The sequence below is a fragment of the Galeopterus variegatus genome, unplaced genomic scaffold (genome assembly GCF_000696425.1).
Source record: "Galeopterus variegatus unplaced genomic scaffold, G_variegatus-3.0.2 Scaffold4762, whole genome shotgun sequence".
Taxonomy (NCBI): domain Eukaryota; kingdom Metazoa; phylum Chordata; class Mammalia; order Dermoptera; family Cynocephalidae; genus Galeopterus; species Galeopterus variegatus.
The window spans coordinates 38,103-49,109 of record NW_007730873.1 but is presented as its reverse complement, the minus strand read 5'-3'; the positions used below and the strand labels follow the sequence as shown (position 1 = coordinate 49,109).

Here is an 11,007-nt window from a genome sequence, read left to right as displayed (position 1 = left end):
ACCGTTGCCGGACACGAAAAAAAAAAAAAAAAAAAAAAAAAAAAAAAGAATGGCACATTGCTACTGCGGCCAAAAGGCTTCGCCGAGCCTTGGACACTCATGCTCCTGCCTTTGTTGTAGGACACGGCCGTCTCAGCCCTGGCTGCTCTCTGCAGCGAGTACTACATGATGGAGCCAGGACAGGCAGACCCTGCAATCCAAGGTGAGTGAGCCCTGGTGGGCTCTTTCCTTGAAGGCTCCCGGGCTCCTAGCAGGAGGCTGCGTGTGGTGCCTGAGCCCAGCAGGGAGCAGTGCTGTGGGTGCTGGTCTCTGGGGTTGGCGACAGGCCCCAACTGATGGTGGGCTGGGGCTGCAGGGGAGGATCGGGCTGTATAGGAGCCGCCTCCTGGTGCCCCCAGGGCTTCAGGTTGACGTTTTGTTCTCGGTCCGTGGGTTTTGCCCAGCTGCTCAGGGTTTTTTCCTTCTCCTCTGAACCAGTAGCTTCATGGAGACAGGCTCAGTGTGGCCTGTGCCATGTTGCAGAGCTACTGTCCCGTCCGTAGAATCAGCTCTTCCTGCAGCAGTGTTTTCTTAAATTGCGTGTTTAAATAACCTTTCTCCCAGTTCTGTTCTTCGGGATTCTCATTCTGCATTTGTTGGAGCTCCTTCTGTCTTCTTGTGCTGTCTTTCCAGTTCTGTAAGCCTCTTCTTCTCCTTTTTGTTTTGTCCGCTCCACATCCCGTGCTTCTGGTGGCTCTGCTCTGTGGCCTGTGCTCCGTGGCTCCTCCCTATGTGCTGTGCTGACCTTTTCCTCACACTTCTTATCTAAGCCTCTTCTTCTCCTTTTTGTTTTGTCCGCTCCACATCCCGTGCTTCTGGTGGCTCTGCCTCTGTGGCCTGTGCTCCGTGGCTCCTCCCTATGTGCTGTGCTGACCTTTTCCTCACACTTCTTATGTCCCTGACTTTGTGCTTTCTCCTTGAGTCTTTGTGTGAGTGGTCACTTCGTTAGTTTCTACACTGCATGGTAAAAATGTGTTTTTAGGATTTTCATGTGCACCATGACAGCATTTTTCTGGTGCGTGTTCTTCACGTGTGAACACATTTTGCTGGGTTTTCCTGAACCATCTGTGCCGATGCGGCGCTGGTGTGTGTCTGTAGAACCTAGTTCATGAGTGTCACCTCTTATATTAAAACATCACATTTGTGTATTATGTTGGGCTGTAGAATCCCTTTGTCATGTTATAGAACATGTGTTATAATCACACCAAAAATATAGGAAACATTGTTCTAAATTATCATTATTTTGTGTGGTTCAGAATGTAGTTTAATTCAATTCACTGAGATGAAGCAGCTGAAAGTGCACCTCTCACCCACGCATGGGGTTCTGGTGCCGAGTGCACGTGTGTGCAGACTTACAGAAACAGCATGAATTATTATAAGTGCATGAAGATTGTGTGTGCAGAAGTCTAAGTCTGCGTTCTGTGGCTTTAGAAGAAAGTATTCTGCAAGTTGATCTTCTGACAGACTTTCTAAATTAGCAATGTGGTGCAATGTCCCTTTACCACAGGCAACGTTTTATGTAGAGACAGTAACATTGTTTTGTGTTTAGTCCGTTTTTACAAATTGGAATAATGATGCCATGTTTTACTTTTTGTCTAAGAAGAAAGCACCATATCATGTCACTGTAAACATGAGAAGTGGTGTTCCGAAGTAACCTCGGACGTGCTGAAACTGAAACTCACGTAGCTTGTAGAGATGGTGGGCCGCGCTGGTCAGCTGCTGCTGGAGAGAGTTCACTTTAGTGTGTGCATGAATCGAATTTCTGGTGTGTTTTTTCTACCCTAGCACATAAAGATACAGGGTTTTCATGTGTGTGCATTACAGGGGTCTGCTTTGCTAGAATTAAAACAGCAGTGACAAGAACCTCTTTGGGTTACAGCAGGGGGACCTGTTCAAGGTGTCTGGCCTCCCCACACCTCCCTGAGCCGTGTTTTAAAGAGCAGACCAGTCACTCAGTTTCCTCCTTACGATTCTTCACCTGATTCTACCCTAAACCTTTAGTGCACCTTAGTTTCTTTTTCTCCCTCACAACTTCTATTCCTGTCACCGTTCCTGTCACTGCCCACCTGCTTTTCCTCTGGATGAGTTGCCGTGTGTCCACCCCTGTGCTCTCAGCCGGCTTTACTGCTCTCTGCCCCTTTCTGCCCAATGAGCTGCTGCCTCTGCCCCCAGGCCGACCTCAGTGAGGGCGTTTTGTGGTGCGGGTTGCCACACCAAGCTGTGTTCTCACCACGGCGTCCCCAAGCCCTCTGTGCAGCCTGGAGCTGCATTTACCCTGAGTCTGATGAAATACTCCCATTTAGGAGGAAGGCATCATTTCCACAATAGCACTTATGTTCTTAGTGAATAAAAATGAGTTATTAATGTATGCCATTCTCATAACCCTCTTGAGTTCATTTTCCTAAGAATGAGACCATGCCATGTAGTTAAAATTGCTGATGAAAACCTTAAAACCAACATGTAAAAGTTACTCGCACTTTGAGAGTGTGTCTGCTCTGGAAGCCTAACGTGGCTCCTCGTTTTATTTAGCATTGTTCTGCTCACATGTCTGAGTGTGTGCAGAGTGGGAAAATGGTGGGACACGGAGGTCATTCTCCACATGTTCATACTTCTTGTAGAGGAACTGATCCAGCAGTATCTCGCCGAGCTCCAGAGCCCAGAGGAGATGACTCGCTGTGGCTTCTCGTCGGCCTTGGGTTCCCTCCCGGGCTTCCTGCTGAAAGGCAGGCTTCAGCAGGTGAGGCTGATCCGAGCCGGAAGAGGGGCACGGAGGGGTGCGTGGGCCAGCGTATGGCGGTCATGTGATGAGGGGAGGGAGGTGGGTCAGGCCGTGAGTCCATGCGGTGTTCGTGGTGTGAGGAGGGCAGGAAGCATGCAGGCACGTGGCAGGTGGCCAACCTGGTCAACCCACTCATGTGTGATTGTGGCTGTAGAGGCAGCCTCTGCCCCAGTGGAAACATGTTTGCCTCCACATGTGACATGCAGTGTCTAGCACAGCACCTCTGGCCTTGTCTGACCACAGAGGCCGCCCCTGGTCCCCTTTGCCCAAGGCAGCTGTCCATGTGCACGTCTCATCTGCGGTGGCCCCTCTTGGGGTCTCCGCCTGCTCTCTCCTCTTTGAATACTGTGTAGGCCTGGGCTTGAAGAGGAGCTGAGCAGAGCTCCACCGGGACAGGAGCGCCTGCCTGCCCTGTTTGTGCGCTGCCTGTGGTGCTGCTGTCTGCAGAGCCTGCCAGGGATGGGGTCGCTTGGGGACACTCCAGGCTTCCCAGGCACTTGGACTAGCCCCCCTGTCTGTAATTGCAAAAGGCTGGGAGGTGTGTCCTCTGCCACAGTCTCTCGTTGAAAGCCGTAGGTTGACAGGCAGGGGCTTCTCGGCCTCGTCAAGAACAGGGCTAGTCCTGTTTCCTGGGACCCTCCCTGCCCTCCCATCCTACCTCACTGGCTGTGCCTCTTGCCAACTTGCCTCGGGCTCATCCTGAAAGGCAGTGCCTGAGTCCCTCGTCCTCGGCTGGTTCCTCAGGGGTGATTGCATCCACTCACCTCCCTCACCCTGACGTCGGTCTTGGGCTCCTTGGGAGGGTCCAAGGGATGCCTGTGGCCCTCTGCTTTGGCACGTCCAGTCGGACCTGGAGACCCGATATCCTCCTGCCCTCACCAGTCTGTGTCCTGCAAACTCTTGTACTTCTCTTCTTCCAAGTAAACATCACGGTTCTGCTGACCCACCTGCCAGCTGTCCCTGCTCTCTAACCTCCCATTCCTCTGTTGATCTGGTCCCGCACCCCCAGATCACAGCTCCAGATGAACTGCCGTCAGCGTGCTGGGGGCCTCGCCACCAGGGAGACGGGCATACCGGCCTTGCAGCCACCACACTGTCTAAAGCTCTTGTATTGGGGTTTGTCCACTTGACTCGAGGGTAAACATGAAACAGGTTTAGAACTGAACTGTTAATAAGTAACAGGTCCAAGCTTCTTGTCTAGTGTCCCAGGCCTCAGCAATAGGACACATGGGAGAGAGGATCCAGTGACAGCCTGGGGTGGGGGCTCCGTGGTGGGGGTTGGAGGCGGCCCCTCCCCATGTGTCCTGCCCAGAAGCTGCCAGTGCTGAGGTGCTGCATTCGTGGCAGTGGGGCCACGTCTCCACCTGCGTGGAAAGTGCATTTGTTTTATAGTTGACGGTTCTTTTGGTGACTCTTCATTGCTTTTCAGGTTCTAGCAGGTTTAAGAGCAGTTACCCAGACTTCTCCCAAGGATGTGAGCTTTGCCGAGGCCAGGAGGGACGGCTTGAAGGCAATTGCCAGGTGCGTCTTGGTGGCTCCTCCCAAAGTCACAGCCCTCTAAAATGCTGATGGGAACATTCATGGGCTTGTGTTAGAAGCCTAGTCACAAAGCAGATTGTCTAATCTACTTAGAGGCAAACTTCGTTATTTTCTGTTTTTTAGTTTCTTCTTTTCAGAGGATTGTCAGTGAGCATTTCCAACTCACGGGGGCTCATTAACAGTTTCATGTTGTCATATTAACAATGAATATAAAGCCCGTAGTGTGATTGTAGGAACAGTGCACCACTGCAAGGACTGGGGGTGTGCTTCAGCTCGAGGTTGGCACAAGGGAAGCACGTCCATCCATTGTGTGTGGAGTGATCTCTGCACACATGACACGAGCATGTGCGAGGCCAAGCCCTCCCCTCTCTTCCCTCAACGCAGCGCGGAGGACCAGCTCTGTGGAGCCCACACGCGCCCCTCTCCTGCTTCTGCGTCAGCGTGCGTCGATCATTCCATTGTGTGTGGAGTGATCTCTGCACACATGACACGAGCATGTGCGAGGCCAAGCCCTCCTCTCTTCCCTCAACGCAGCGCGGAGGACCAGCTCTGTGGAGCCCACACGCGCCCCTCTCCTGCTTCTGCGTCAGCGTGCGTCGATCACGCTATGCTTGTGCGGAAGGAGCCCTGGATTCCAAACCTGCCTTTGAGGTTCCTGGTCTGCCCTGAGCGTGTCCTCACAGGAGCAGTCCACAGTGACATGAAGGACAACTCACAGACGTGGTTATTATTTAACATGTTTTTAATTTCAGGATTTGCCAGACAGTTGGTGTGAAAGCAGAAGGAGCCCCAGATGAAGCCGTGTGCAGAGAGAATGTTGCCCAGATTTATGCGGTGCTGCTGGGCTGCATGGACGACTACACCATGGACAGCAGAGGGGACGTGGGAGCCTGGTAAGGGCTGGTGTTGGTGCTGCAGCTGTGTTGTGTCTCGCGAGGGCCCCGAGGTTACGGGGGTGGGCTTCGTGCCATTGCTCTCTGGCCTCACCCGCGATGCTCAGGATCACGGGTGTCACCTCTGCAGGGGCATGTTCCCCCAGCCATGGCCCTTCCTGCAGTGGGGTTTTACCTGGGCCTCCCTTTATCTCAGGACTTAGGATGCCCGGCAGATGGCTTCTCTGTTCACGCTCTCTAGTCTGTGTTCTCCTCTTTACTGAAGAAGAAATTGACTTTGTACAATACAAATATTGTGACTTTCATGTCTGAGCCCTAGCTGGGTGCTCTCCAGTTTAAACATAATAAAGTTTATCTCTCACAAAGCTCCCAACGAGAATGTGTAGAAGGAAGAAGGGTCCCAGATCAGTTCTGAGAATGGACTCATTCCAGTATCTCAGGAAGAAACTGCTACTCTGGAGAAACCTTGCCTTGGGTAGACGTTATCTGGGAATGCAGCTACAAATCACACTCTTGGCTCCTGATTGGCAACAAGACTTAAAATGCGTAGATTTCACAGTATTGGGAAGAACTCCTCGAAGTTGATGGTTTACTCTGAGGAAGTCCTAAATGGTTAATTACAAAGGTCTGGTAGATCCTGCTGAGCTGCTGTGTTCACAGACTCGCTCACACAGTTGACCATTGAACAGCACAGGTGTATGAACTGCATGCGTCCACTTATTCAATAAATAGACTGGGAAAGTTTTGGTTAGGTTTGTCATGAGTGCGTGACGTACCTCACCAAACAGGCAGGCAGCTTGCCCCCCAGGGGGCTGTTAGTAGTTGAGCAAATCCTCCCCTGTGGGGCGCAGGGCACACAGTGTGGCAAGTTGTGACCTGAGGAAAGCATGGGACGTGTTTTTAAGTAGTAGGTAAAGTGGTATGTGTGGGGGCGTAGAAAGGTTTACGTGGATTTTCGACTGTGAGGGGTGGGCCCTGTAACGCCACATTGTTCAAGGGTCAACTGCGTTTCCTTCCTTATTCTTATACGGGCAATTGTTTTACTTTAAAGATTTCAAAAACACTTTTCTGTTTACTGTAAGTAACAGAATAAGTCGCCCTTGTTTTGGATGAGCTGAGAGGTGCAGCAGCTCTTCTGAGTTTATCAGTTCTCTCTCTGTCTCAGGAGACCTGCGACCTGCGACCTGCGCGGGCCGTGACGAGGGGGCGGCTCGCTGTGGGCCAGCCACGGGTGAGGTGCGGAGGAGAGAGTTTGATGTCGTTATGAGGATAGAGAGAAGTTAGCTTTACGGTAACCAAAGCTTAACAGAAAAAGGACTGAGCACGTTATCCCGTGTTGGGAAGTTTGGCCATTACTTCTTTACATGTTTTTCCTGCCCCCTTCTCTCTCTTCTCTCTACTCTGGGTGTCCAGTCACTGTGCAGTCGACCCTCTCATGTTGTCCCACAGGTCCTGAAGATCTGTTTGTTTTATTTCTCTTCTTCAGCTGCATGAATTTTGTTAACGTATGTTTACGTTCACTGACTGTTTCCTTTACCTCTGTTTGGCTATTACGGTCATCCAGTAAAGCTTTTAATTCATGCCTTGTTTGTCATTCATAGGAGTTATAGATGGGTCTTTTCTCCGTTTCCTGTTGGCTGAGTTTCCTGTCTTCCTTGCGTCTCGTCTCTGGCGCGGTGCCCACAGCTGCTGTTGGGTCCGTCTGTTCACCCCGAGGTGGAGTTGCCCAAGGTCGGCCCTGCCATGGGGCCCTAACCACCTTGCAGCTATTGGCACAGACACAGGCAGGGCTTAACCTGCGCAGCTGACAGTCTCATCAGGACCCTGATCCTCTAGACTGTGAGCACACGAGGGGATCGTGAGGGGCCCTTGGCTGTTTCCCATCATCAGGACCCTGATCCTCTAGACTGTGAGCACACGAGGGGATCGTGAGGGGCCCTTGGCTATTTCCCACCAGCTGCCCTGTCTTCAGGGAAGCCATTCTGACAGTGTCTTATGGGTTTCCTGCCCTGATGGAACTGGGGCTTCCTGCCTTGCTCCTCCCCCGGGACAGCTGCGGTGTCCAACAGGCACCCACCATTGGGCTGCCGTCTGGCCTTTAGTTTAGTGTCACCTGGCACAAGGGCCACAAGGAGCTGGCTCCTTCAGTGACTCTTGCTTTCATGGTCTGTGTCAGACCCCAACCAAGACCTCTTGTCATCCCTGGCTGACTGTCAGCCTTGCCTTGCCAGGGATATCTTGGGCTTGGTTGTCTTATTCCTTGAAAATGGGTCACTTTTTTCCGGGTTCTTGTCGTGTAATTTTGAAGTGAGTCCTGGATATTGTGAGTATTATGTTGTGGAGACTCTGGCTTCTGTTTCACCCTTTGAGAGATTGCTGCTGGCTTTGTAGCCGGCAACGGACCTGGTTTGAGCATAGAAGCATGAACGATGCCTTGCCCACTGTGGGCGGCCACCCCCACCCTGTCCAGCCACCTGTCATTGGCTCTGGCTTATGTGGTAGACCTAGGGTAGTGTTTCTGCACAGACCCAGGGGTTTCCCTTCACTCCCAGGCTCCTCCTTACAGTCAAGCCAAAAGGATGGTGGGTTTTCATTGGTATTTGGGTGGCTACGGTGGCTGTCCTTAGAGCAAATTAGAAAAGAGAGGATGATGGGCCGGTGCTGGTGTTACTCCCTCTGGGGTCCTTGGAGTGTTCTGTGCTTTTTTGTCACTTGCAGGAGGTCTTCCTCCAGACACCTGCAACTCCGCATTGGTGCAGAATTCCCCTCCAGTGAATTCTTAATTTCAGATGTTATATTTTTGAATTTGACAGTTTCTGGTCATTTTTCAGAGATACCAGTTCTGTGTAGAAATTCCCCATCTTTCTCATTTACTTTTTTCCTTTTTCCTTTTTTTCTTCAACATATTCCTCATGGTCATTTTAAAGACTATGCTTCTTGGGAGCTGGCCTGTTAGTTGGTTGGCTAGAGCCTGGTGTTGTGACGCCAGGTCAAGGGTTCACATACCTGTACCGGCCAGCCACCAAAAATAAATATATAAATAATAAAAAGAAACAGAACAAAAAAACAAAGGCTCTGAGCCTTCACTGCAGTGTCTGTGCCATCCAGGGTCTGTTTCTATTGTTTTCTTTGCTCTCATTATTTCAGTATTTGTTCTTTTTAAAACTATTCTTCATGAGTTTTTTTTTTTTTTCCTTTTTGTCTTTTTTCGTGACCGGTAACGGGATTGCAACCCTCGGTGTCGCGCCCGTACCGCGCTCAACCAGTGAGCGGACCTGTCTCTATATGGGATCCGAACCCTCGGTGGGAGCACCGCCGCACTCCCAAGCGCCACACTCTACCGAGTGCGCCACCGGGCCGGCCCTTCTTCATGAGTTTTAACTAAATCCCATAAATTGTGAGTTCAGAACTGTAGAGGCTTTGGGTGGTGTTGAATCTTCTGTTGCAGACTGGGGTTTTACCTGGTGGGTCAGCGTCATAACTGGTTCACTTCATGTGCCTGAGCTCCCAGGGCGCAGCTCTTGACTTTTAGGGCATGTCCACATTCTGGAGCATGGCCTTTACCTACAGGACCTTAACAGAGGAGCCTTCTAGAGCCCAGACCCCAGCTTCCTTCTCCTGCACACGTGCTCCAGAAGACATGTCCTGTCCCAGCAGCTGGTGTCTGCTGGGCTGCTTGGAACCTCACACTGTGCTTGCTCAGCCCAGGGCTGGCGAATGGCTTGAGGGAGGTGAGCGGATCTCCCCATACTGTGTCCCCTGCATACTTTGCAGACCACCTCCCCGTGTCCCCTGCACACTTTGCTGACCCCCCTGCTCTGTGTCTGCCCTGGCAGCCCAGTGAGTGCTGGCGTATGCTGGCAGGACTGGAGAGTGTCCTTGGAGGAAGCTTGCAGAAGTCGGCGCTGCTCTCTGGGGCAGGCCCCCAAGTCCTTCTGGCCTTGCTTGTTCCCAGGTGCCTTCAAACCATCATGTTGTGTGGACAGGAAGGGCTGGCCCAGTGCCTGGCACTAAGCAGCAGCTGCATTGGCACCCAGTGACCCTGTGATGCCTTGTTTAAGCCTAGGTTGTGCTAACGCTGGTGGGCTCCTCAGCACCTCCAGTCCACCTGCCAGGGTGGAACCCAGCACGGGCTCCACGCTCCTGTCCACACGGAGCCTCCCAGGCACTAAGTGGCTGAGCTCTGCCCTCCACAGGTGGCGCATCTGTCCTGGCTCTTTAGCGTCTGCCAGCCCTTGGCGAAGCAGGGACCCCACCCTCGAGGCTGGGCGGTGCTTGTGTCCCTCTCTTCTCCTGACCTGGGTGGAGCTGAGCGCACCTGTGGACTGAAGTTAAAATGCCACTTTTGCTATGGAGTTAGGTCAGCAAGTCTTGGCTCCATTGTTCAGATTTTGTAAGCTTTGTCTTTAATGTGAACTAATGTTGAGAAACTGATGGAGCAGAGAGACATCCTGACGTCTGGCAAGGGCTCAGGCAGCAGCTCCGCAGTGAACACATAAGTCCACTGCATCAGTGACAACCAGAAAGCCCTTTTTCTGCAGGCAGGAATCTTTGTAGAGTGGTACATCTCGTATTTTAAAGGTTCGTGGGAAAATTGCTATTTTCTCTTTTTGTGTGTACGTTTGTGAGGGGGTTTTGCTGGGGCTTGTCCAATCTGTCTTCAGTTGTTATATGTGAATCCTCCCGTTTGACATAATGTGAGAAGATGACACAGTTTTCGATGAAAAGGCTGGCCTCCGCCTGTCTAGGGTTTCGCTGACATTTTCCACTGCAGTGAGACTTTCATGATTTCTGAAACTCACCCTGTGTTTAGGACGTCTCAGAGCCCAGCCTGCATGTGGCTGATGGGTCTCTCTGAGGGTGTTCTCACAGCACAGAGGGTGCCTCAGGAGGTCTCGTGACTTTTCTCCCCAGCAGTGAACAAGTCCCTCAGAGAAGAGCCCCACGTGGGATCCATGTGTGTCAGTTGTATCACACCTGCTGGGCCAGGTCAGCGTGGTTGGGGAAACCGGAGCTGGGAATCCCATCCTGAGTGGCCTCTGCATCTCATCCCCACAGGGTCCGTGAGGCCGCCATGACCAGTCTGATGGACCTGACACTCTTGCTGGGGCGGAGCCAGCCTGAGCTGATCGAAGCCCACATGTGAGTGCCATGAAGGCAGCCGCATGCTCGCAGGGCCTGGGGAAGCTGGGATGGACTGTCCGCATGCCCAGTGGGGCTTGCATGGCAGGGCATGCACCCTCTGCCCCGATGAGCCGTTCATTTCCCTTTGCCCAGCACTGCATGGGCAACACTGCCCACCTCCCCCCACCCCTGCTTCCCCTGGGGCTCTGGCCTGTTTGATAACGGCCAGCTTCTGGGGTGAGGCTGTGGCAGGGGCAGCTTCTCAGCATCAGGTCCCTGTACCTGAGGGTATGTTCCTGCCAGGTCCTGGCCCACCTGCCACTTGGTTGGTTCCCTGGACCTGAGGCTGCCTTTGGGAACCGCCCCTGCCCCAGGTCTCTGCCACCACATTGCTGAGGCCTCTGGTCTCTGGAGATTCCTGGCCTCCCTCTTCCCCATGCTGTCCCACTCCTTCATTTCTTTCTGTCCTTCCCCTCTCACCACCCAGCCTGCAATCCCATGTGCTGTTGCTGCGTCCATGCCAGGACCTCAGCAGCATACGCTCTCCACACACTTATTAGGTACCTGCGGTGGGTGGGGGTTTCTGGAAGACAAAGGGGGATGGTGCGGTCCTGTTGAGGCCTGGCTCCCTGG

General features: G+C 52.5%; 1 protein-coding gene across 3 annotated transcripts in view; it reads left to right on the top strand.

Annotated features, from left to right (window-relative positions):
• Positions 1 to 11,007, top strand: part of LOC103603718 (tubulin-specific chaperone D) — a 152,714-nt gene that overhangs the window by 123,174 nt on the left and 18,533 nt on the right. For all 3 annotated transcript variants that reach the window (XM_008588290.1, XM_008588291.1, XM_008588292.1), the window contains 5 exons: positions 121 to 202; positions 2,658 to 2,776; positions 4,248 to 4,339; positions 5,110 to 5,250; positions 10,309 to 10,392. In XM_008588290.1, the coding sequence (XP_008586512.1) occupies positions 121 to 202; positions 2,658 to 2,776; positions 4,248 to 4,339; positions 5,110 to 5,250; positions 10,309 to 10,392 (518 nt within the window). The remainder of the gene's footprint in view (positions 1 to 120; positions 203 to 2,657; positions 2,777 to 4,247; positions 4,340 to 5,109; positions 5,251 to 10,308; positions 10,393 to 11,007) is intronic.